We start from the raw sequence: 26,548 nt of genomic DNA on the forward strand, positions 1-26,548 counted from the left end.
TTTTCAATTTGCGATATTTCAACGTCGATATGGTGGGCGTTTGAGCTAGCTCGAGATGACAAATGTAACCTTTTGCTTTTGTCCTCTGCATAGCCTAGATCAGGGGTGTCAAACCTGATCCATAAAGGGCCTTGTGGCTGCAGGTTTTCATTCCAGCCATGCAGCAGCACACCTGACTTGGCTCATTCAATCAACTGAACTGTCTTCACACAGTCAAATACTTGCAGCCACACCCACCCTTGATTAAAGGGTGGGTGTGTCAGTTGATTGAATAAGCCAAATCAGGGTGCTGCTGCATGGCTGGAATGAAAACCTGCAGCCACACGGCCCTTTATGGATCAGGTTTGACACCCCTGGCCTAGATCATGACAAAGGTCTGGCAGCCTGCTTGCCTTAGACTAAATTATTACTGGCTCGTTAGCTTGGACTGGCAAGGTTGTTAAAATAACAGCAGAGTAGTGAATCCAAAAGTTGCCCCATCCATCTGTAGCCAGGAGCCCAGAGAGCAAAATTGGCCGTCCTCTCGCTCGTGTCAATCCACCAGAAAAGGGTGGATAACCCTTCCCTGTGACGAAGCACGAGCCGCAGTTTGAAAAAAAAAACAGGATTGGTTGGATTCATGCGTCTTGTTGGAAGCACATGATCGCTAGGGTGCATCAGTTGCCCCCTAAAAATGAAAAGTTCCTCCGATCATGATGCATTTTTGTTTTTATGTTCCGTTTGGTAAGAAAACACACTGGGTGAAATATTTTGACAAAGTTCAAAAGTTTAATGGTGGCACCAGGAGCTCAAAGTTATGGAAAAAGCTGCTATTTTATGACACTTATGACAAAATTTCTATCACTTTTCATGAAACATTACGGCACCTTATAGAGCAGACCTGGGCATTTTACAGCCCGCGGGCCACATCCGGCCCTTTGGTTCATTCTGACCGGCACGTGTAAGGTTAATTAGAAATTACAAAATAAACATATTTTCTAATTTTACCTCATGCATGGACTGAATGTGCATTGCTTTTATTTTGAAGTTGTGTTCAACAAAAACGCAATGCGCATGACATGACATCTCACGAAACCTAATCCCGCGATAACTACTTCCGTAATTTGTCCAGACCAACCACAAACTTGTACGTCATCCTTCGAACGGTCCAGCCAATCACATAGTGTGCCGTCACCAGCAGGCGCTGGAGCCCGAGCCGATCTGTAGATCTGATACCTACACGGCATCATTATTATAATATGATGTATTTTGCTTGATATGTGGAGTAGAAAGACAATATTGTGATGTCTTTATTGTGTTTTGGGGTGAATGTGACTGAAAAAAAAATGGTACAAACGTTCACATTTTGTTAACCATTGTTTTGGGAAATTTGATTGAATAAATGACATTTTTTGTAAGGCAACCTCGTTTTTTCCATACTCTTAGCAGTCTTAGCAGCTTGTAAAACAGTGTTATTTACTGCTTTATATAAAGAAATACAATTAATATTATGCAGAATTTAGTTCAGCCTTTTGGTCCGGCCCTCCGCAAAATTTTCTGTTTCTCATGTGGCCCCATGGAAAAAATTATTGCCCACCCCTGGTATAGAGTATACCAAATATCTTAGATCCACATTTTTAGTACATATTCTAAATATATTATCAAGCACGGTTTGAGTTTTAGCTGTTCATTGAATCATTGTTCAACTACTTTTAAACAATACAAATGTATTATGAATCACATTAATGCTTCTCAATCCCTTGCAAAGGTTCTTAACATGATCTCCGGGTCACAAGAAATCAATAAATGGAGTCCAACATTGTGATTCAAACCTTATGCGAAAACATAAAATAAGACTACGTTCAGACTGCACCCTGAAACGACCCATATCCGATTTTTTTGCCCATATGCGACCTGTATCCGATTTGTTATTGACAATCTGAACGACACAGATCCGATTTTTTTCATATGCGACCCAGGCCGCTTGGATATGTGGTCCTAAATCCGATGCGTATCCGTTATTTTCACATGCGACTGCAGTCTGACCGGACAGGTCGCATTCATGCAACCTACACGTCATCAACAAGAGACAAACGTCACTATTCTGCGTTGGCTAATCCCGCCTCTTTGGTGGAAAACAACAACATTTGTACAGTTTTCAGAATTTAAATAGACTTTTATAGAATTGATCAAGCTAATGGTGGATTTGGTAGGGACCTGGATGTTGATCTGTTAGCCTGATTAAATAAAACAGTTTCTATAACTGATTTATAACTTAAACCATCCTGTATTACAAGATTATAAGATTGTTCTGGAAATTTCCAGTAATTTGACACCTTCGGTCTCATTAGTCTGCTGCCCACATTAATCAGATTATTGTGTGAGTTCCGCCGCCGCCATAAAAACCACATCGCCAGGTCTCGCCTCATCTCCATCGCAAACTGCACTGGTGTTTCTGCACCTTGAGCCAGCGCTGAGAGAAGCTGCAGAATTCAGCTGGCTATAAACAATCTAAATAAATATTTATAAAAATGTAGAAAAAGTTTATTAATATGACGAAATAAATACGTGCAAATTATTAAGCCTGAATTAAGAGTTTGGTAATACAGCGGCCGTATCCCAAATGACTGCCTACTGAAGCTCGAGTGCACTATATAGAGTTTAAAAATCCATTACTTCCTAGTAACACGTAGTGCACTTGTATAGAAATTAGAGAGACATTTAGGAGTCAACCCTCGTTACCAGGCTACACGTTTTCATTTCAGTTCAGAAACAAAAACGCACACGAGACCTCACACTTTAACACTAACCAGATAATTAAACAAACAAACAAACAAGAAATCATTAAACGTGAAGAGTGCGCTTTTTTTTTGTTGACGTATTACGTAGATGTGCTTATTACGTGTCAATTTGCGCATGCGGGACACTTTTGGGTCGTTTTCCGTTCATATTGGAGATCGCATACAAGTCTCATATAATTGGTAATGTGAACGGCCTAGCAAAAAAAATCGGATTTCACAACAAATCGGATATGGGCTACTCTGGTTAACACCAGACCATATCACAAGTGAAATATGGTCTGGAATCCGCCTATTGAATTTCTCGTAGGGGAGGTGTGGTTTACGATTGTCAACGGCCGTTTATTGGACGTTGCGAATGTCTGTCATTTGGCGTATATGTAGCCCATGGCCAATCATGGCAGTTGTACCCGGTGACGTAGTTAGAGCGACGAAGAAGAGAAGGAAAGAGAAGGCAAAACAAAAATAGGAAAACAATGGCACCGAACGATTACTGCCGTTTTAAAACAAACTTTCACTCTAAACTATTCAGAACGGTGTCTAAAGCTTGATCGAAAGTTTGGTTCGTATCGCTCGCCGCCATGTTAAATGTGATCCGTAAACAGTCCCAAATAAACTACAAGCTTCCGTTTGTCGAGTAGTACGCGTCACCATCTTTCCACCCCTCCCCACTCTCTGATTGGCTCCCTAACTCAGGCGAGCCTTTGGACCATAGTTTCCATGCTGTCTTTTCAGATCGGAACGATTGTGCAAAGCAGCATGGGATTTCCCAGGCTAGATATGGGCCGTTTCAGGTTGCAGTCTGAACGTAGTGTAATGCCGCTTTTCCACTACCAACGCGGCTGAGTCGTGCCGTGCTGAGTCGAGCTGAGTGGGGCTGTTGGAGTTGCATTTCGACTACAACCGCGCTGAACCGTGCTGGCTGGAAGTGGGTGGACACATTGGGTGGAGTTAGCGAAAGTGGGTGGACATCACGTGATGTCGTTAAGCAGCGCAAACAGTGACATCAGTGATCTTTTAAGCGGTAGTCTCACGACCCGGATAGTAAATAATAAACATGGAGGACATGGAGTCGTTAGTGTTGCTGGTCTTGGTGCTGTGGCTTGTTGTCACCGACAACGCCAACAGATACTGGCAAGAGCGTATAGATGAGGCGAGGCGCATAAGGCTTCAGAAATTCTCGTAATTTGTAATTCTTCTTCTTCCGGGTTTACGGTGTTTACAGATCCCAGCGTGCTCGCGGGGCGTGTGTGGGCATGTGAGGACACTCCTCCTCACCAATCAGTGCACAGGGGAGTGTCTGCTCACGCCCCCAGCCTCACTCGGCTCGCTTTGGCTCGCTTCAGCCCCACTTCAAAACGGTGCGAGTTTTAGGGGCTAAGCAGGGCTGAAGCGAGCCGAGTCGTGCTGTTCTTTGGTAGTCGAAACGCGAGCCGTGTCGGGCTGAAGCGAGCTGAAAAAGGGTAGTGGAAAAGGGCCATAAGCGTTTTTTGGCAAAAAATGAACCTCATGGTGCCACCATTAGACTTTTGAATATGATCAAAAATTTTACAGGATGTCTTTATTGGTGAAAAGGAACACCCGAGCAAAAATACATCAGATTTTATGAAAGTGAGGGCAGGTGATGCACCCTAATGATCGCCTTCACCCTCCTTGATTGGTACTGTAGCTGTGGTTTGAGCAGGGAAAGTTGGTAGGTGTCCAAAATGGGGAAGAAAAAAAACCCACGCAAGGTGCTCTGATTTGCATTTAAAAGTGTGAAAACACCTTTCGAATGTTTTTCAAGAAGAGCAGATTTTTTTTTCTTCAAGCCTCGTATTTTATTTTAAAAAAAAAGTTGAACTCTTGCCCCATTTTAAATGTTTGTTCCTGTTGTATAATCCGTAATTAAATTTTTTTTTTTGTTTGTCAGTGATGATGCAGTACTCGGTTTGCTCTGTTTAGTTTCTAGTTCAGTGCACTCGATTCATCATGCTAAATTAGCTCCTTCTCAGATGACTGACTGTTTTTTACACAAAGGTTTAGTAAATAGTTTTCTGATTATTTTTTAAACACACTAGTGCTTTGAGCGAGTCCTCACTGACTGTGTAGTGAAAGCAAAGCCTAGCGTGACCTCTTCAGAAGTCGCCCTGTCCGGACGCGTAAACAGCGTTCTAACTGTTTACACCTTTCTGTCTCCTGCGCAGTACCGCGAACAGGAGGCCATCCGTTTGTGTCTGAAGCACTTCCGGCAGCACAACTACACCGAGGCCTTCGAGTCGCTGCAGAAGAAGACGCGTATAGCGCTGGAGCACCCCATGCTCACACACCTCCACGAGCGTCTGGTTCTCCGTGGAGACTTTGACGCTTGTGAGGAGCTCATCGATAAAGCTGTGAGAGGTAACACACTGTTTAATTAAGTGCAAATGTGGCCGAGCTTATATTTAGCAGCCCTGATGCAAGGTGTTTTATAATGTGGCTTGGTTTTGTAAGTTCCTTGTGCTGTGGGAATAAAAATGAAATGGCTTTGTGTAAGTGTAGCACTGTGGGTTGTAAATGTGAATCTGCCTTTTTTTTTTTTCCCTCTTCCCCATTTCTTACTTCAGAGGTGTGTGTGTGTGTGGGGGGTGTTTTTGCTCACCCATTAAATTCCCACTGTTCACCTGGATAGGAAGGGTTTTATTGTCATTCCTCCATGTAACTTCTGTACACTGGAATGAAATGCCCTTTCTTTCGGACCGTGGTATGAGACGTAGGACTAAGTGTGCAAATAAATAAGGGTGTGACGAGTGCACAATATACAAAGAGTGCACCGGGCAGTGCACTCTGGTTAAACAGCTCAACAGTAAAATATTGACGCATGGTTTTCCCCAAAGCGTTTTAGCGTATCGTGCCCAATACGCTTGCTCTGCCTGCCTGCCGATACGCTTAGATTTATACTGATTACTTTAAATTTCCTACCCACAACAGTGTTCTCCATTACCTGAAGTTATAGCTCGGCGGTAGTATTGAGCGGCCGTCGCCGGGGGGTTCACGAAGGGGGGTGTCCCCCCTCGCACCAGAAAATTTTGAAATAAGAAACCCCTCAGATGCCATTTCATTTCCTGGCATCTAAGGGTGTTTTCACACTTGGTCCCTTTCAGCCATCTAACCGAACTCAGATCGATGACTCAGCATTTTTTGCGCATATGTGAACACTCCAACCGTACCCAGACCCCTTTAAAGCGAACCGAACTGAGACCACCTCAGGAGGTGGTCTCAGTACGGTTCGCTAAAAATCAACGGTACGGTTCGCCTAATCTGCGCATTGTGAACAAAAAGCGCACCGGGTTCACTTCGCCTTTTTCACTGTAGTTTAACCTTCTTCGTTTGCCGTAGTTGGTCACGTGACTGTAGCAGGGAAACTCAACTAACTTTTGGAACTTACCACAGCCGCTTTCTGAACTTTACTGACTGAGTCAGCCACAATAAAAAAGTGAATGTAATGATTGTGCACTGCGCATATTTTCCTTAATCTGCACTATTTTGATCAAAGAATACAGCAGGGCAAGCATGGCAGCAGACATTTTGATTCAAGAGAAAATTACCCAGAATTCCGTGCACTGGGGGTCTGAGGGCTCTAGAGGACCTGGTGTGAACAGAAAGAGGACTGAGGCCCCATCAAAGCTTAACTGGACCAGAAAGAGAACCCAGTCCTCTTTGTAATAAATTGAGTGTGAACACAAAAAGAACTGAGTTCTTTTTCTGTTGGTCCACTTTTTGGTCCACTTAGGGTGTTTTTACACTTGGTCCCTTTCAGCCATCTAACTGAACTCAGATCGATGATTCAGCATTTTTTGCGCATATGTGAACACTCCAACCGTATCCAGACCCCTTTAAAGCGAACTGAACTGAGACCACCTCAGGAGGTGGTCTCAGTACGGCTCGCTAAAAATCAACGGTACGGTTCGCCTAATCTGCGCAGTGTGAACAAAAAGCGCACCGGGTTCACTTCGCCTTTTTCACTGTAGTTTAACCTTCTTCGTTTGCCGTAGTTGGTCACGTGACTGTAGCAGGGAAACTCAACTTCCTTTTGGAACTTACCACAGCCGCTTTACAGTTCTCTGAACTTACTGACTGACGAGTCGGCCACAATAATATAACTATATAATTTATTTATTTATATAAATATAAACATATATAAATATATTATTATATATAAATATATATAATATTAATATATGTGTGTGTGTGTGTGTGTTTATATTTTTGTGTGCGTATATATATAAATATAATATAATAAATTTATTTTCCTTAATCCGCACTATTTTGATCAAAGAATACAGCAGGGCAAGCATGGCAGCAGACATTTTGATTCAAGAGAAAATTACCCAGAATTCCGTGCACTGGGGGTCTGAGGGCTCTAGAGGACCTGGTGTGAACAGAAAGAGGACTGAGGCCCCATCAAAGCTTAACTGGACCAGAAAGAGAACCCAGTCCTCTTTGTAATAAATTCACAGTGTGAACACAAAAAGAACTGAGTTCTTTTTCTGTTGGTCCACTTTTTGGTCCACTTAAAGAGGACCGAGTCTGGTTCCTTTAAAGGGGACCAGGTGTGAAAACACCCTAAGTTGCATGTTATTTATTTCACAAGTAGCTGCTTTTGTGCAAAATCTTCTGACACTGGGAGCCGACTTTACATTTATTTTGTCACTCCGTTACTGAAATGTTTATTGAATAGAATATCTTTGTTTTTAGTTGAATTCTACACAAAATTAACTTTCATCTGATGTGCAGTATGTGTCTTTTCTTTCCACCGTACTCCTCTCGGAGGTCTGAGGCAATCAGAGCAACTTAACTGACATGCACTCCTCTGTCGCCGCACTACATGCGCGTAGTGACAAGTGAGCGAGCAAGCTTAGTGCAAGAAGATTTAGAATCAGGATCTTTCCGTTTCAGCCAACCAAACAAAGACATCATAAGAGTTGAGAATGTGATGAAAGATAACCTATGCTAACGCTTAATGAAGATGAAGCAGAGCCGATCTGACCTACATAATGTGCATCACTCTACGTAGTCGTTATTATCGTGAGCACTGGGACCAGCTTAAAGGGGGAAAAAACGTTACGGAAGATAGATAATTCGGCAAGTCGGCGTTCGACTATATGCCCGCGCGACATTGAAACATGTTGAACCTATTGTAAAGTAAAGCGTATCAACGATCTATGATCAGAGAATTACTTTGGTGTTTGTATTGGCGTGTTTTTTTTTTTTTTACTTTGAAGTAAACTTTTTTTTTTTTTGACTGGGCGGCCAAAATTAAGGCTCACCGGCGCATTTATGAGTCGGCGGTAATAGCTCTTCTAGCCGTTATGACTCGGCGGGCCGCCGAGTCATTAACGATAGTGGAGAACACTGCCACAAGTAACTAGATACATAGGAGAGCAAATAACAGATCCATTTACATATGAATTGATATTTGCTCTCCTATGTATCTAGTTACTTGTGGCAGTGTAAACATCAAAAGAAAACATCAGACATCCCGGAATTTTCCGATTCATTATAAGCGAGCTCATTGGCTGCCGACGTTGTCCCTCACCAGACGGACAAAGCCGACTGATTTTAATAAGCTAGGAGAAGACTCGCTGGACAATTTGATCCATATCAGCATGGATGACCACGAGATGGACTATGAGAGGGTTGCCCAACATTGGGCCAAGGAGAATTAATCTGCTTTAAAGGAGTAGAAAACTTAAAGTGCCATTCCACCATTGGATGTATTTTTTTGGCATAAAATACAATATATTTTATGACAACATGACTGACTAGACAGAGAAATCTTTTAGCTTCAAAATGATATATCAAACATAATTTTTTGACAACGACAAGTATATTAATTTTGCGACCAAAGTCACCTACCCTTTTAATTTCCGCACGGTAGTGAAACGTGATGTCATCGGCAGGTTCCCCTTCTTGTGTACCACGTCACGTGTGACGTGGCACAGATTATCAGCAATGGCGGATAGAACGCGATTGTCAGCTTCGGAAAAGAAGCGAAGGAAAATAGCAAGTGATGCCCGAAGGAGACGGTCGATGGTGAATATCGGCACAGCAATCGACAAGTGGAAATCGCGTTCTATCCGCCATTGCTGATAATCTGTGCCACGTCACACGTGACGTGGTACACAAGAAGGGGAACCTGCCGATGACATCACGTTTCACTACCCCGCGGAAATTAAAAGGGTAGGTGACTTTGGTCGCAAAATGAATATACTTGTCGTTGTCAAAAAATTATGTTTGATATATCATTTTGAAGCGAAAAGATTTCTCTGTCCAGTCATGTTGTCATAAAATATATTGTATTTTATGCCGAAGAATACATCCAATGGTGGAATGGCACTTTAATTCATTAGTTTGGGTTTGCAGAAAGATTATGTACTTATAAACACTCTCACGAAGTGAAGTTGTCCAAATGTGTCAAATATAGCATAATTTCAAATAATATAGATGAAAGTCTTCCGGATTTACCCGGAAATCCGGATATTTGACAAAACTCTTGAAAATCTCCGGTTTTCCGAATGGAGAAATTTATTTTTCGGATTTTTCGCATTCCTAGACGTGGCGTAATACTTGGCATCGTCCTTGCATGGGCGCGGTCCTTCAATAGCCCAAACATAGTTGATTGATTAAAGACAGGTGTTCTTTGTTAACGGTGCACGAGCTAAGGCGCGCAGGACTGACACCGTTCTGCGCAAGCGCAACACAATCGCAGTAGAAAGCATGTTCAAGCTGCCAGTGTAGCTGCAGTCTTTTTAGTTGCGAATTACGAGTATTTCCTCTTGTGTTAATAATTCGCCATGTCAAAACAAGCAAAACTTTCCTCCTCCTTTCGATGTGAAGAGAGGTAAGCGATTTATTATATGTTTTTTCCATCACAGTTGCATTTTGTGGCTTCGAAGCTAAGTTTTAGTGCCGTTTCTAGAACACGACATCAAGAAAACATGGAAGAAACAACAATAATGGAAGAGCCGGTTTCTAAGCTTGCGCGCACACACCTTGAAAAATCCTAGCGACGCCCCTGATTGACATGAGAAATTTGGTATTCATTGGCGTGTTTAAATTTACAGACAATATGAACTAATGTAAACAACTGGCTTCAACTCACATAAATATGAATTGGAAATGTTTAGTTCACTTTAGCTTCTGCAAACGCACAACTCTACTAAAAGATTGATAAACGAGGCTCAACGTCCCCAACACTGAAACCTGAAAGCTTTAAAAACTCTGACAGACCTTTACTTTTTAACAGGACTGTTTAGGGATTTTGCTGAGTTTACCTTCAACTGTCTGATTTTTTTTTCAAAGTAATGAACTGTGTAGCAGTAAAATCACCGCGTTTTCTAAACGCACTCCTGAAAATTACTCATTAACTAGGGGAATTAAATTTGATATTTTTGACATGTTAATCATTAATGTACATGAAAGAAAAAGGCTTAAACGTTATAACTTGTTTTAGTGAAAATAAGTACTAAAATGCAGGGTTTTTGCGCGTTATTAAAATTTTTTCGGGGGACGTTAATAATCTATAACAAAACAGTTTAACTTGCACGTTGAACTTTAAGGTGAAATTTCAAATGTGTATACGTTAATACTATTTAGGTCAGAAATCATTGAAACTAGGGATGGTGAAAACTAAAAAAAAAAAATCTTGACCGACCACCGAGCCCCATTAGCCGGTTAAAGTCGGTTAACCTACGAGTTTAAAATTCTAGAATTGGAATTATTAGAATCTATTCTAAATCTAACCGCGAGCATCCGCACATTCAGTCCCAGTCGCTGCCCTCCACTCACATTACCTTTTCTACAGCGCGAAACATTTAGGCCCTGTCCACACGGCAACGGATTCAGGTGACTCCGATACAATTGCTTATCGTTTAGGCCTGGCGTCCACACGGCACCGGTGTTTTGGGTGCCCAAAACGCAATCTTTTTGAGAACGGGTTCCAGAGTGGAAAGATCTGGCAACGTTGCTGTTGTGAAGTCGTCTGGATGAGTAGAACGGATTTGTTTACGATGACGTCACAGCCACATGACTGTGAGTGCTTCACGCCGGGTAGAAGTGTAACGAACTCGATGCGAGTTGTCAACAAATCCTATAACTTGGTTCATGAAACGCGCTTACAAAATATTTTCACTGTGAATATTTATTGTGTAATGGTGCAAAGTGAGAGAGAGAGAGAGACTCTGCCCTTAGGGCAGAGTCAATCCCGCCAGCAAAAATAGGGGAAAAAAAGGAGCGATCTCACCTCTTCAGATGTTGGTTTAAGTCCTACAATACATTCCTCAAAAAGGGCGTAGAGGAGCAAATTAATCCATCAACGTGTAGCATTCAATTTATTCCGGACCATTAAAGATTCCGCGTAGAATCATACGTCATCCTCGCCGCCATATTGGAGAGGTCAAAGCGGAGAATAAAGATTCATGTGCTGCGTTTAACTGTACCAACAGGTTTGCCGTCCAAACGAGATCACATGGGATTACCTTTCACAGGTGAGACTGGAAAAATACTTTTCATTGTATTTGGTCATTATAATGTAATTTTACAAACAGATTTTCCTGACTTTGTGGCTAATATGAAGTCTCGCACATAATAGTTTATGCGCATGCGTCCTTACTTCTTCTATTGTTCTGGTGTCTCCGAAGGGACCGTCTTACAGCGCCCCTAGAGGTGTGGCATGTGTATTGCATCGTTTTCAGCAAGTGTTGCGTTGCCATATGGACCTGATATTTTACTGATTGTTGGCAATTTGGACGCGATATATTGTTAAATAACATCTCGTTGCCGTTGTCGTGTGGATGTTGCCTTAGTCAAACGCGGCATTGATGTCGAGGGGTTTGTATTGGAGCGGAGGACAAATGGCTCCAGCTTAGAGACAGTTTCAGTTGGCCATGATGGCGTTGAAAATAAAGTCAAGTGCTAGAAGAAGTACATAACATTCAGTGATGGGAATAACGGCGTTAAAATAAAGGTTGTGTTAACGCCGGGTAATCTAATTAATTAGCTACAATCGTTATAACGCCGTTACCAGTATCAACACGCCATTACTGCATGGTATTGAAGTTGCTCTGAAGTCGTCACCGACTTGGCTCACAGACATAAAAGCTGCGTTTGTCACTCCCCCTCCACACACCGCTGTCATTTCATTCTCTCCCCTTCCCTCCAAAAGTCAGCATCTGTGCCTTTAGTTTGTGTGGAGAGAGATGATCTGCAATAACATGCATTGTTGGCTACAGACCGAAACATACTTTCAGAATGCACTGGCCAAGGCAGGACTAAACTCCATGTGCCTTCTGATAATAATTAAAAAAAAAACAGAATAGTAATTTGTAAGCTAAAAAGCCTGTGTCTGCACTTTTCTTTCGCCGAGTGGCAGCTGTGTTCAACTGGGGCGGGAGGGCGGGACATGACTGAATGGGTGTTTCTGATTTGTCAGCTGTCGTCCTTACACCGCGTGGCATGCCCCAAGCGTTTACAACACAGAATTCCAGGTTCTCCGCTCCAAAATCGGCAGCTTCAAAACGATTGATTTTTTTTTTTTAACCGACAACCAAAAAAAATTAACCAGTTGACGTTGATTCGGTCAACCATCAGTCAAACGGTCATTGGTTCACATCCCTAATTAAAACACTGGTCAAATCTATCCTATAATCATGTATCTAAAACCTCTGAGACCCTGAAAATGCACCCGAGAGCATCTATTTTCAAAAAATTTTCCGGGGAGCGTGACCCCGGACCACCCCAGTTTCGCTTCGTGCCTTCAGCGCTCGCTTTCGTGCCATTGGTGCTCAGTTATCATGGCAGAATTTAGGGCTTTAATTTTTTCTGGGGAAAACGCTGTGATGTTATTTTCCATTCAAATCAGCTAACTTGACCTGATTATAGCTGGCAAAGGTTAGTCCTAAATAGGGCTGGGTTCAAAAGATCGATCCACGATCCGATATCGATTCACGTTCAAAAAATACGAGATCGATTCCAAAATGTGTGGATCGATCTCTTCCAGGTGGCTATAGGCACTATTTTCTCGACCGCGCAAGGACCGCTATAAAAAGCGGGTGTCGGCAAATGAAACCGAAACTTAAGAACGCGAGATGGCTGAAGCTGCACAGCTAAAATCACCGCCTGGCCTGAAAGCTGATGTATGGCATTACTTTGGATTCAAACGTTCCGAGGACAGAGACGAAGTCGACAGAACAAAAGCAGTGTGCAAACTGTGCCACATAGAGGTAAAATATAGTGGCAATACAACCAATCTCCACAACCACTTATCCAGGCACCACGCCGACACAGTTTCAGCTAAACCTGCGGCGAATCAAACTGCACTGGAGAAGGCATTTGGTGTTAAATTACATGCACAAACACATATGGGGCTGTTCCTGTCAATAGGGACAGTTTTTACTTTAAAGTGACAATCCAGCAATATCTAAGTAAATCGATATCGAATCGGATCGTGACCTTATGAATCGGAATCGAATCGATCCAGGAAATCTGGATCGATTCCCAGCCCTAGTCATAAAGCTTATTCGCAATGAAACAGAGCCTAATCTAGGGCGATAATACGCGTTTTTTATCTGTCTGTCGCACATCCACTTTTTGGGCGCGAGAGTGATATCGCGTATCTATTCATTTTGTCGCGCATTTATAAGTAGAGAGCGTGTAGTCGCGTTTTACTGAATCTTGTGCGTATCAATTTGTCAGCACGCGCTAGCAAGCACTGCGGTAAATATAGCGTTGTTTACACACCAATCGGAAAGGACTGAAGTATTCCGAATGGTTTATTTAGCGGGTAAAACAGTTTTGTGAACCATTATATCCAATCGTTGGCGTCGTCTTGCGGTGACGTCGACAAACTACCTTCCACCTTACTTCCGTGTATACGTTCAAGAGAAGCAGCATGTGCGCAGTGTTGCCAGATTGGGCGGTTTTAAGTGCATTTTGGCGGGTTTTGAACATATTTAGGCTGGAAAATGTCAGCAGTATCTGGCAACATTGCATGATGTGCGAGTCAGTGTTTATGTAGGCTTAAATTCTGTTACTGAAAGTGTGTTATGTTTACAGTGAAGGACTGTGTGCACTTTATTTTTTTTACTTAATACAAGAAATTAATGGATGCCAACATTTTTGCCAAAATGGTATTTTATTTTCCATTGTTTAGGCAGCTTCAGCATCATACTGTGAGATTCTGTTCAAATTGTTTTTTTTCTTCTATGAAGCCTGAGCCATTTATTTTATTAGTTTATAATTACTTTTTAATTTAGTCTTCAGGAGAGACTGCCTGCACACAGTACTAGTATTAATAGTTTTTTTTCTTACATGAAAGCTGAGGCATTTATATTCTATTTTAAGGTAACTTCATGTTGTGCTGTGAGGTTCTCTGCACTTTAACTTTTGAACCAACAGGAGCATTTGGATAAGTAAAGCCTATTTTTCTGCATTTTTGTAGTCCTGGTAATCTTACACATTCTACATGATTGTTAGTTTTTTTTTTTTTGAGTAATTTGTTTAATTTTTCTTGTTGAAAGTTCAATTTAGTATTATGTTAATGATATTCTAAAAGTAAAGATTAATAAAACTGTTCTGTTTATAGATGTACTCGTGAAAATATCTACCAATGTATTACTTATTTTTCTGTCCCCACTAACTGGAACAAATGAGGGATGTTTTTACCCATGTTAATATTTTCTGTCCCCTGTTTCTACAACTAGTGAGGGATCTGTCCCCTATTTTCAAATTCCTAGATTAGGCTCTGTGAAATGAATTTCAAAATGTGAACATGTTCATAAGGATGCTGTAGTTCTTTTATATGTTAAAAGAAATTAAATAATGTACTTTTTCTGTGGTGCTTTATTATCTTTGTCTTTGGTTTATGGAGGCTGTTGGACTAAACTTTGGCCTAATGCATCCTCTGCATTAATCATCCATTTAAAAGGTCTCAAGGCAAAAAAAAAAAATGTGACCAAGTGAAAAATTGGACCCCCCCCCCCCCCCCCCCCCCTTTGGTCCAAGTTCAACTCCTAATAGCCATCTCCAGGTTTTAAAGTATTTATAGCTTAGATCAGACCTGGGCATTTTACGTCCCGCGGGCCGCATCCGGCCCTTTGGTTCATTCTGACCGGCCCGCGTAAGGTTAATTAGAAATTACAAAATAAACGTATTTTTCTAATTTTACCTCATACATGGACTGAATGTGCATTGCTTTTATTTTGAAGTTGTGTTCAACAAAAACACAATGCGCGCGACATGAGCATGACTTTTTTTTTTTTCTTACTACTTCCGTAATTTGTCCAGACCAACCACAAACTTGTACGTCATCCTTCAAACGGTCCATCCAATCACATAGTGTGACGTCACCAGCAGACGCCGGAGCCCGAGCCGATCTGTAGATCTGATACCTACACCGAATCGACGTTGTTGCGAGCAGGTCACAAGAAGACTTTAGCCCCTAAAATGTCCGCAAAAAGAAGAAAGGTAGATGCCAAATGCAGGGCTTTTAACAAAACATGGACTGTAGGTTCTACCTACATATGTGAACAAACATTTTCATTGATGAAGTCAGCTGTGCTTCGCATCTCCACCTCAGACATTCAGCCTGACTTTGATGCACTCGTTAAAGCCCAACAGAGATGAGATTTCTCTCACTGAACAAATAAAAAACTGAAAAGCACCAAATGAGGTGATTAGACTACAAATGTGGGCATCATTATTATAATATGATGTATTTTACTTGATATTTGGAGCAGAAAGACAATATTGTGATGTCTTTATTGTGTTTTGGGGTGAATGTGACTGAAAAAAAATGGTACAAACGTTCACATTTTGTTAACCATTGTTTTGGGAAATTTGATTGAATAAATGACATTTATTGTAAGGCAACCTCGTTTTTTCCCTACTCTTACCAGTCTTAGCAGCTTGTAAAAACAATGTTATTTACTGCTTTATGTAAAGAAATACAATTAATATTATGCAGAATTTAGTTCAGCCTTTTGGTCCGGCCCTCCACTAAATTTTCTGTTTCTCATGTGGCCCCATAGTCTGGTTAACACCAGACCATATCACAAGTGCAATATGGTCTGGAATCCGTCTATTGAATTTCTCGTAGGGGAGGTGTGGTTTACGATTGTCAACGGCCGTTTATTGGACGTTGCGAATGTCTATCATTTGGCGTATACGTAGCCCATGGCCAATCATGGCAGTTGTACCCGGTGACGTAGTTAGAGCGAAGAAGAAGAGAAGGAAAGAGAAAGAGAAGGCAAAACAAAAATAGGAAAACAATGGCACCGAACGATTACTGCCGTTTGTGCAAGACAAATATAAGAAGCTGGTTTGGTTAGTTTGGTTCGTATCGCTCGCCGCCATGTTAAATGTGATCCGTAAACAGTCCCAAATAAACTACAAGCTTCCGTTTGTCGAGTAGTACGCGTCACCGTCTTTCCACCCCTCCCCACTCTCTGATTGGCTCCCTAACTCAGGCGAGCCTTTAGACCATAGTTTCCATGCTGTCTTTTTTCAGATCGGAACGATTGTGCAAAGCAGCATGGGATTTCCCAGGCTAGTGGCCCCATGGAAAAAATAATTGCCCACCCCTGTCTTATGGTGATGATACACGGGGCAACTTTTTGGGCAATGTTGCCGGCAATGTTGCTGGGCAATTGCGTTTTGACTCTTTTCTATTGAGATTGGGCAACATTGTTTCTTTCTGAATGGTTTTGATAATCTCTGGCAACTTTTTGAGATAAGCCAATCAGAACGCGAGTATCGAGTCATGTGACCTCTGGTGAGGTTCGGATCAGAAATTTCAAACAAATATGGCGGCCGCTCAGTGTCAGTGGAGTGAAGAGATGGAGAGACTCCTCATCTGTTTTTACGCCGGTAAGTTATTTTAATATTCTATATGGAGGAATTTACCTCACCAAAGCTCTAAAAAACAACAGACAGCTTGATTAAATGGTCACAGCAAAAATTAAGACATCGATTTTTTTTTTTAGCTAACTGTGAACTGCCGTTGCTAACTGTTGTTGCCCATCGTTAGTTGCCCTGAAAAGTTGCCCTATGTCTCACCTAGTTGCCCGTTGCCAGCAACATTGCTCGGCAACATTGCCCAAAAAGTTGCCTTGTGTATCATCACCATTAGATGAAAGTCCCAACTGGCTCATGCATCTCTCTCCCTGCTTTGACTCCCTTGTCTCTTGTTTCCTGTGCTTTTTTTTTTTTTTTTAGATGGCTTGTTTAATCAGTACATCAGCCAACAGGAGTACAAGCCACGCTGGAGTCAGATCATCCCCAAATGCACCAAAGGTAGTACTTTCTGGTCCACTGATCAGCCTTAATGCGAAGTCCTCGTCTCTGAAAATGCATGTCAGCTTCTGAAATGTCTGACATGGCTACAAGATTAAAGGCAGTTTTGATATTCTCCTGTTCTCTGCCATCTCTCTGCTGCTGCCTTTGTTTCCTAGATGCTCTCCTACTTATTGCAGTTTCTCTTTTAAATGTACACTTTCTGCCCTGTTCATTTTCCTCATCGTGTGTGTTAGGTGACGGGGATGACAGTAGGCCCGGGATGAGAGGTGGTCATCAGATGGTGATAGATGTGCAGACGGGTAAGGTGCCTCGTCTAAACATAAAGCATTGGATTTTGCTCAAAATAGCTCGAGATGGGAGCTCTGTGTGGGGGTTTATTTATAAAAAAAATTTTTTTAATTTTTTTAATATTATTTCTAAGCGAGACAAAATGCAGAGATTGAGCTGAGTTGCTAATTTGTCCTCTGAGATTAAGAAATCTATTCCGGTGACCTGATGTGGCCAGTGTCTTAGTTACCCTGTTACATCTGAGCTCCGTTTGCGTCAACACTGTCGTTCCTATCGTCATAGCAATGCTGCCATGGAGACCTGTCCTGCACACTGCTGCTCTACTGCATTGCAACTTTAAACAAGTTATTTCCCCTAGATGGCTTGCTATAGTTGATTTCTGTACAAAAGTGCTTTTTGTTGACGCGTTATCATGTGAGGATGTTATGTAACAAGCATCACTATTGCAGCCAAACCTGTAATCGTCCTGTTATGTGATTTATTATTATTATTTTTTTAAATAGCACGAGAGGAAAAAAAGCAACATTATTTGTTTGAGGTCAGGCATCAAGACATCTGGTGGAAAACAACTCCGGCAGAGTGGCCGGAGGCTAGAACTGTTCCGCCAAACCCAGTCTCTCTCTCTCACGCTGTTTTTTTTTCGTCTCTCTCAGAGACCGTGTATCTGTTTGGAGGTTGGGATGGCACGCAGGACTTGGCAGATTTCTGGGCCTACAGTGTGCAGGAGAATCAGTGGGCCTGTATCTCCAGAGACACCGAGAAAGAGGTGAGAGGACAAACAGGAAGTTATGATGGTGACTCAGCAACAACCAACCGCTGAACAATTTCTCTGCTGATCTAGCGAGGATCAGAATTCGATTCCCCCCCAGAGATCGCCATGCAGCAGGGGAAAGTGAAACTGTATCTCCACTATCGTGGTGCTTTAAACCCATTCCACCAGACACCAAATGTAAAAATGTAATACCAGCAGCATCATGCCTGAGTATCAGAGACTGGATTAAGGTGGTCCGATGACATTTGGAAGGCCTGTAGTGATTGTGACTTACTCGTTCACTCCTCCTCGCTTGTCCCACTTGTGCATGTGGGGTCGCTGCCGTGTTGACCCTATTGATCCACATGTCGTATTACTTGGAGCATAGTTTTACGCCAGATGCCCTTCCTGCTGCAACGCCCCCATTTCTGGGCTTGGGGAAACAACCATTCACACCTATGTGCAATTTAGTAGCCAGTTAGCTTAGCTGTATGCCTTTGGACTGGTGGAGGAAACCCGCAGACACGGCGAGAACATGCACACCTCACACAGAAAGGCCCTCATTGGCCACTGGGCTCGAACCCAGAACCTTCATGCTGTCATATACGAGTGTCCACTTGCTAATGGTCCTTGACCCACAGCTAAACACTTTTGGCCAAGTGTTTGTGCACACCTGACCACACCCATATGAGGGTCTTCCTTAAAGGAGATACGCAGAGCCTTTATTTTTAAATAAATTTGAGTGGATAGTATCTCCATGCTTGACTCTTGTATGCTGCATAAATGGGACTAAAAAATTTATTTTTTTTAGTTAAAATTGACCGCAAAGTTGGCGTTTGAGCTGCTCCGTTGATCCAGCCAGCCCTGAGTGCGTGACGTCACAGCGTGAACCGGTTTTAAGGTTGAGGCCTTTTACAGCTATAGACCAAAGTCATATAAAAATTTCTGGTGAAAGTAAGAAATATCATTACCGACTTGCTCATCTAATGCCTCGGTCACAACCGGCCGTACGTGCTCCTACAGCCGGTCTACGTGCAAAAAACGCAAGAAACGCACGGAGGGCGCGCGTGTGACGTGCTGATTTTCGAGCCGTAGACTGGCCACAGAGGTTCTTTGTCATGTCAAACAAACTCTACGGGCGTATACGTTTTTTTCAGGTTGCAAGACAAACTTACGGCCAACGTGCGTCTTTCTCCACGAACAAAAAAAACGCAGCGATTTGGGAAAGGCCAAAAATCGCGCGGCCAAAAAATCGTACGTCCGGTTGTGACCTACGCTTAAGACTGATTTGACTTCATTGATTGTGGGTTGACTCTCATTAAAACAGGATGGGTGTTATAACTTACGCAACATAGATGTAGATGCATGCATTTTCACTGATAAAACGGAAAAGGCTAATTAAATAATCAGATGAACTGAGACGATCACATTCTGAAGCAAATTAAATAATCGTATGCCAGTAAATACACAATACAAGTTACGTGTATTAATCTAAATGCAGGTAAACAACGTTTTTTTTTTTAATCCAAATGAGAGTCTGAGCTTACCCGTCTGCGTTCTCGCTTCTCGAAGGCCGATCTTGTGGCCGATTTTGTTTTTGAAACAATTTGACTTTCAGTTGTTCGTTCAATTCCCCGTTCATTCACTTCTTCCATGTAAGGGCGAGATGGGAGCAATATCCAGTTTAGAAATCAGACGGCTGCTCCACTCATTCTCCATTTTCTCCATACTGAGTACTCCGCTATTACTGCTCGGCTCAGGCAATTACTAAAACCCGGGATGGGACGGGACGTCACCGGTTTTAGCAACAACTGCTGGGAGGTCACTGCCCAAGTGATATGTCCCGTCCCATTCCGTCCTGGGTTTTAGCAACAACCCTCGGCTCACTCCAGGAAAACTATTGCAATTGAACTCCCTTTCCTTTTAAAATAACTATTTTTCTTTTCTTGTAGTTTTCTTTTTCTTTAATTCTTGGTACTGCACCCTCTTTCAATACGGGCTTATAGCCAATGCTCCTCGACAGATCAGAGGTCTCGTACGAGTCTTCAGTAAAATGTTCAGAGCAGAGGAGAGACCACTTCGTAGGTGCCCAATGTGGCCGTGAACGTCTTGCAAAACACGCCAAAATCTTTGCAGTTTGAACATTCTCGGGCCATGAATGCAACGTGAATCCACCTTCTGTCGTGTTGCTGCACCCACCAGCAACACATTGACGTGGCATGGCGATAAATTAGCTCAAAATGGAGGATCGGAGTTGCAGTCAGCTCTGTGTTTTAGTATAGCGGAAATGGCGATGAGACCGATAGACTTCCTGCTGTGACGTCACGGACATCAGGGTCATTCACTCAGACCACTACCTATATGAATCATTTTAATCATAAAATGATTACATTACTATATTAGATTTATTGTTAACGCTTAAAACTGTTCCTGAGATCTCAAAAAGTGAGGCCATGGTATATGCTTTAAACTGTGTCCACAAATTTGGAAGAAATAGGACATTTTTGAGCTCAAGCATTTAAGATTTCCTTTCACCAGAAGAAAGAGGCCCAGCCATGTTTCCCACATGACACTGTCTCCTGCTGTTGGCAGCTTCAAATCTAGACTAAAGACCAAGCTGTTCTCAGATGCTTTCTGCTAACTGATAAATATCGTCATCTTTACATGTTTTAAAGTGCTGATGACACGTTTTTGACATCTTCGGCGATGTTTTATAACATAAAAAGTAATTCCCAATGATCCATATATTAATTCACGAAGGCGCCTATTTTACAAGTTATGATGATAAACGCGGCTATCTGGGCAAATTTGACGGGGCTGCAGCACCCAGGAGACGAAGGAGCTATATGACGTCAGTGAAAGAACCTTCCTCCTAACTTACCAGTTTGTTGTTGATGCGACAGGTGTTCAGTTTATCATTATTAGTATTTTTATTATACATTATTATATATATTAGTTATTATGCCTTCGCGTTGTGTTGCCGGCTTTTGCTCCAAAACCCACAAGGATGGGGTAAGTTTATTCGTTTCCCAGAGATCCCGAGCTGCATGCGAAGTGGGTGAAGCAAGTCAGGCGCACTCGTGACAAGTGGGAGCCCTCACCAACATCCGTCCTGTGCTCTCAACACTTCGATTTGGATTGTTTTGACACCCTTCCCAGCTTAAAAGAATCTCTTGGGTGTTCAGTTCAGCACAAACGTGTGTTACTACCATCAGCAGTGCCTACACAGTGTTGCCAGATTGGGAGGTTTCCCGCCCAGTTGGGCGGTTTCAAGTGCATTTTGGTGGGTTTTGAACATATTTTGGGCTGGAAAACGTCAGCAGTATCTGTTGCCAGATCTGTTGCCAGATACTGCTGAAGTTTTCCAGCCCAAAATATGTTCAAAACCCACCAAAATGCACTTGAAACCGCCCAACTGGGCGGGAAGCCTCCCAATCTGGCAACACTGCCAGTATTCCGGAGGGGGTCTACTCGTAGCTATGCCGGATCCAAAGACAGTCCTCCTGTCAGAACATGTGTTGTGAAACGACATAAGATAAAGGTACGTAGAGCTATAGATTCTACATGATAATCATAAATATAATCATAAAGTCGGCGTGATATCAGTCATGTATTTGCTTGTGAAAGCTTGCGGCTTTCGTGTAACTGCCGCCTAGCAACGAGAGGCAAAGGGTAAAGAGGGTAGGCTATCATAGATTCTATTCCGAAGAGATCAACACAATTCTAGACTCCCAGAAGAGGAAGAGCTAGCACTAGAGAGTTCACCGGCGTTTTCATGCGCCATTTCCATTGAGTAGAACCAGAGTAGAACAGCCAGTGAACCGCAGCGTGTTCTCCCGCTGACGTCACAACATGGCCGCGAGCCACGGACCCAGTTTTCTTGCGCTGTGCAATTAAAAGTTGGATATTCGCGTAACAACAGCTTCTTTTCACGTAATTATAACAGAAATCTAACATGTTTGCCATGTTGTATAGTTTATTTAAGAAATTGCTTAGAGTCATGTTCGTGTCATCAGCACTTTAAACTTTTACAGTCTCTGCATGTTTTAAACTTTACTTAACTTTTATTCTATTTTATTCTGCTGTTTTTTACTGAACTTTTACTTCATTTTATTATTTTTTTTTTCTACTATTGTTTAATTCTTTTTTTTTCCTCTCTTCTTCCCCCTTTATTTTATGTAATTTTATTTTCTATTGTTTACTGTTTTGCTTTTACCTCTGTGAAGCACATTGAACTGCCACTGTGTATGAAATACGCTATAGAAATAAACTTGCCTTGCCTTGCCAATGTCGCTGAGCTCCATGAAGACATGCTTTGTCAAGTTTGGAGCAGAACTCAAGTGTCCCGAACAGAACTCTGACCTCAACCCCACTGAACACCTTTGAGATGAACTGGAACGCTGACTGCACCTCAGGCCTCCTCACCCGAACCTCACTCATGCTCTTGTGGCTGAATGGGCGTGGCTGCTGTTCTAGTAAAATAATAGTCATGATTTACCCGACCAGTCGTATTCAAGAATTCAGCAGTGCTGTGGTGGAAGAGGATTTAATTCTCAGTGAGTGATGTTTAAGACAGTTAGCCTCGTTAACACATGAGCTGTTGACTGAGTAGATTTATTGTCAGTATGGTAATACATCACACATTAAAGGTCCTTGAAGTGCTTTTGTTTCCGGGTGAGTGCAAGATAAATCAGTCACACGCTGCTCAGTGAGTAAATTCACATTAGGTAAATCCTTTTGCATATTTTTGAAGCAAGACTGTTTTTGCAATTCTCACCGAAACAAAAATGATTGTCTTGCAGTCTGTACTTGGAACAAATTTATATATATATATATATATATATATATATATATATATATATATATATATATATATATATTAGTGCTGTCAAGCGATTAAAATATTTAATCGCGATTAATGTCGCGACTGTCATAGTTAACTCGCAATTAATCGCAATTTAATCGCACATTTTTGTCACATGAAGAACCATTGTAATTCTCTTATCAGCATAAAAAAGTGAATGGGCTTGCTCACCGTTCGAACTACGGGGGTACTCGGGGGATCCGAGATCCCCTGAAACAGACATGAGATCCCTTGAAAACATGATTTGGGAAATGTTGGGGGGTCTCTAAAATATTGGCAAAATGATGTTTATTGACATAGCAATCGTGTGTCACGGGAAGCATTTGCATATCCGAAGTGAGCGCGCGATGGAGAGCCGCGCTCTGAGACAAGCGCAAGCACACACACACACACACACACACACACACACACACCCAAGGGAAAATAAGGGACCCCCCCGAAAATATCGGCATAGTTCGAACACTGGTTGTACCAATTTTTTTTTATTATTGCAGAGCATAACACATCTTGTCACAGCCACTGCAAAGTGGGGCTGGAGCCGCCGATGGGAAAACGAAAAACTTAAGCCGAGCACTGTGGCGCTTCGGGGGAGGGCAGAGGACTCTGGCTGTGCGGGGCGTGGCATCATGTCACAGAGCGTTAATCTCGCGATAAAAAAATTATCGCCGTTAAAATTGAGTCAAGTTAACGCGTTAATAACGCGACATTTTTGACAGCACTAATATATATTAGTGCTGTCAAGCGATTAAAATATTTAATTGCGATTAATGTCGCGACTGTCATAGTTAACTCGCGATTAATCGCAATTTAATCGCACATTTTTGTCACATGAAAAACCATTGTAATTCTCTTATCAGCATAAAAAAGTGAATGGGCTTGCTTTGTACCAATGTTTTTTTTTTTTTTTTTTTATTGCAGAGCATAACACGTCTTGTCACAGCCACTGACATCCATAACTTCCATGTTAGATGAGAAAACCAAGGGATGAAAAATAAAGTGCATATCACTGTGAAAATAAAAAAAGTTTTATTTTACTCTTCATTAGTTTCTTTTGAAGAGAAGTATTTGCCGTAAAAGAAGAACAAAACAGATAACAAAAATAAAAACATTCCTCATACGTTCAAAAACGTTCACCATAGTGCGGCACTGTATTATCTAATTCCCACTGCTTATAAGTCTACACCTCCCCGGTGGAGCTGAGCTGGGAAACTGAAGACTGAAGGAACAGTATTGAAAAGTATTTTTCCAGTCTCACCTGTGAAAGGTAATCCCATGTGATCTCGTTTGGACGGTAAACCTGTTGGTACAGTTAAACGCAGCACATGAATGAGGCATCTTTATTCTCGGCTACTGTCTAGACGCTATTGAGGTTTTTCACCCACGTGACCAAGTCATGTGATGCTGCCATTTTGGACGTCACGGCTCGAATCGGTTTGAATGCGAGGAAGGCGACAAACGAAAAACATAAAAGAAAAAGGAGCGAGATGCAGAAAACACCTTCACTATCCAGCGACGTAGGGCATTTACAGGGTGAGCAGAGGGAGAGGTATTTGCAAAAATTGAGGTTAGCAGGCTTAGAGAACGACGTTTACCTGCTTCCACCAGGATTGCTCACTGACGTACGGAAGTACACGAAGCCCTCGTCTTTACCTGACTTCGGCCCACATGATCTGTATACCTATGTCGTTAAAAACCCATCGCCATACACAGGTATTGATCTGAAAGCGTATAAGAGTTTGGATGCCTACAAATATTTTGTGTCAGGCTGGGTCACATGCCTACATCAGTGGGTCGTCCCTGGAGCCGGTGGTCGCCATCTTATTACAGCTAAGGTTTGTTCACATTTTCATTTACTTTCGGTCCTCAGGATAAACAAAATGTTATTAAATGTCATTGAAATAACTTCTTAGTCTGTTGAGACATGGCCCGTTATAAATTTGCTGTTACCAGGCAATGACCAAGAACTGTATTATTAGGGTCGGTGTAGTTGTAGCAGTGTATTAGCAACTAGCTGTTAGCACTAGCTATTGTCAACAACATCATAGCTGGTATGTTACTGTAGCAATGTTTACGTTCAGTCATTTGGATGACTGTTAAAACCTTTCAGTCTCAAGTTTTTCCTTTCCTGGATTTACTAGTTTACTGAGCTAGCGCGCTCGGACAAGCTGGGAGCTAGCACGCGCAAGCCTGCCGGCGGCCGGTGCGCGCTAGCTCCCCGGCGGCCGGTGCGCGCTAGCTCAGTAAACTAGTAAATCCAGGAAAGGAAAAACTTGAGACTGAAAGGTTTTAACAGTCATCCAAATGACTGAACGTAAACATCGCTACAGTAACATACCAGCTACTGTTGTTGACATTAGCTAGCTTGACGTTCAAAATGGCGGACACCGGGGCGTCACGTGACCCTGTGACGTCAGGTGAAATACCTCAATACCAGAGACGGTTGAAGAATCTCCACTTTGCCCCATCCAATATGGCGGCGAGGATGTTTGTGTCTATGCCTTTCTCCATCACTCACATGTACTCTTATTGAAGCAGCGCGCGACAAGCCTCAACAGGAACTACGGGTGACTCGCAGGGTCAAATTAGAATTTGCGTTAACGGCACTATTTTTTTTTAATCGCGTTAAATTGAGATCGTGTTAACGCGTTATCGCGTTAACTTTGACAGCACTAATTTATATTTATATTTTTTGGGATTGCAGATTGTAATGCATACATTGATCAAACCAATAGCATCATTTCTTCTGCATTCCATACATTTTCAGTATTTATGAACTTGATACAGTTTGGGAGAGATTAAGTGTTTACATAGAAGCATAATAGCGAGGGACCGGTAAGTCCAGGAGAGGTTAGAGAAGAGATTTAATAAAATTACAAATTTTGAGACATAAGAACGGGTTCAACATGTATGTGCGTATACGGTAAAGTTAAAGTTGCAGGAAAACAAGAACTTGACATAATCATTCACTTGACACCTCCACAAAGTCTGGTCGTATGGGTTTTATATAGCCTGGCAAGCCAGACTAAATGTGAATATTTAGTCTGGCCTCGATCCGTAGACATTTCCGAAGGGTGTGGGAGGAACAACCCGCCGTCTTTCAAACTGTCTCTGTGCGTATAGGCCAACGCTCTGACCAATCAGCGCAACAGTGACTGTGACGTAGTCAGAGCGACAGAAAGCAGTGGGGGAGGCCTTGAAATAAATAATTTTTCAAAATGCGTATTAATTAATAAACAGATTCTAGATATTAAGAAGTTTGGAGATAATGACCACAAGTTTGGAGTCTGTACCACATACTTAACATACACTCTTATTTTTTTTTCAAGGGTTTGCTTAAACTGTTTTTGAGAGTTTTTATTTAGTGGTGTTTGGTGAAATAATTTCCTTTAAATTTAAAATAACGGGAAAATAAGAAACAATCAAAAAGTAATGTTTCAAAGCTGTTTATTAATTCTTCGTACTGCACAAACTAGCCCCATCCTTTTGGCTACGAGCGGAGCCAGCTGGTAGATCAGACTTTTGCCATAGCCGGTCGGCAAAACAGCGAAAACGTCC

The 26,548-nt window shown here is 42.1% G+C and overlaps 1 protein-coding gene across 1 annotated transcript in view; it reads left to right on the forward strand.

Moving 5' to 3' along the window:
- mkln1 (muskelin 1, intracellular mediator containing kelch motifs) overlaps positions 1-26,548 on the forward strand; it is a 168,116-nt gene that overhangs the window by 76,972 nt on the left and 64,596 nt on the right. Inside the window, exons 6-9 of the mRNA XM_060903331.1 lie at positions 4,964-5,156; positions 17,010-17,087; positions 17,324-17,389; positions 18,032-18,144. Of these exons, the coding sequence (XP_060759314.1) occupies positions 4,964-5,156; positions 17,010-17,087; positions 17,324-17,389; positions 18,032-18,144 (450 nt within the window). The remainder of the gene's footprint in view (positions 1-4,963; positions 5,157-17,009; positions 17,088-17,323; positions 17,390-18,031; positions 18,145-26,548) is intronic.

This window comes from Neoarius graeffei, chromosome 21 (genome assembly GCF_027579695.1).
Source record: "Neoarius graeffei isolate fNeoGra1 chromosome 21, fNeoGra1.pri, whole genome shotgun sequence".
Classification (NCBI taxonomy): Eukaryota; Metazoa; Chordata; class Actinopteri; order Siluriformes; family Ariidae; genus Neoarius; species Neoarius graeffei.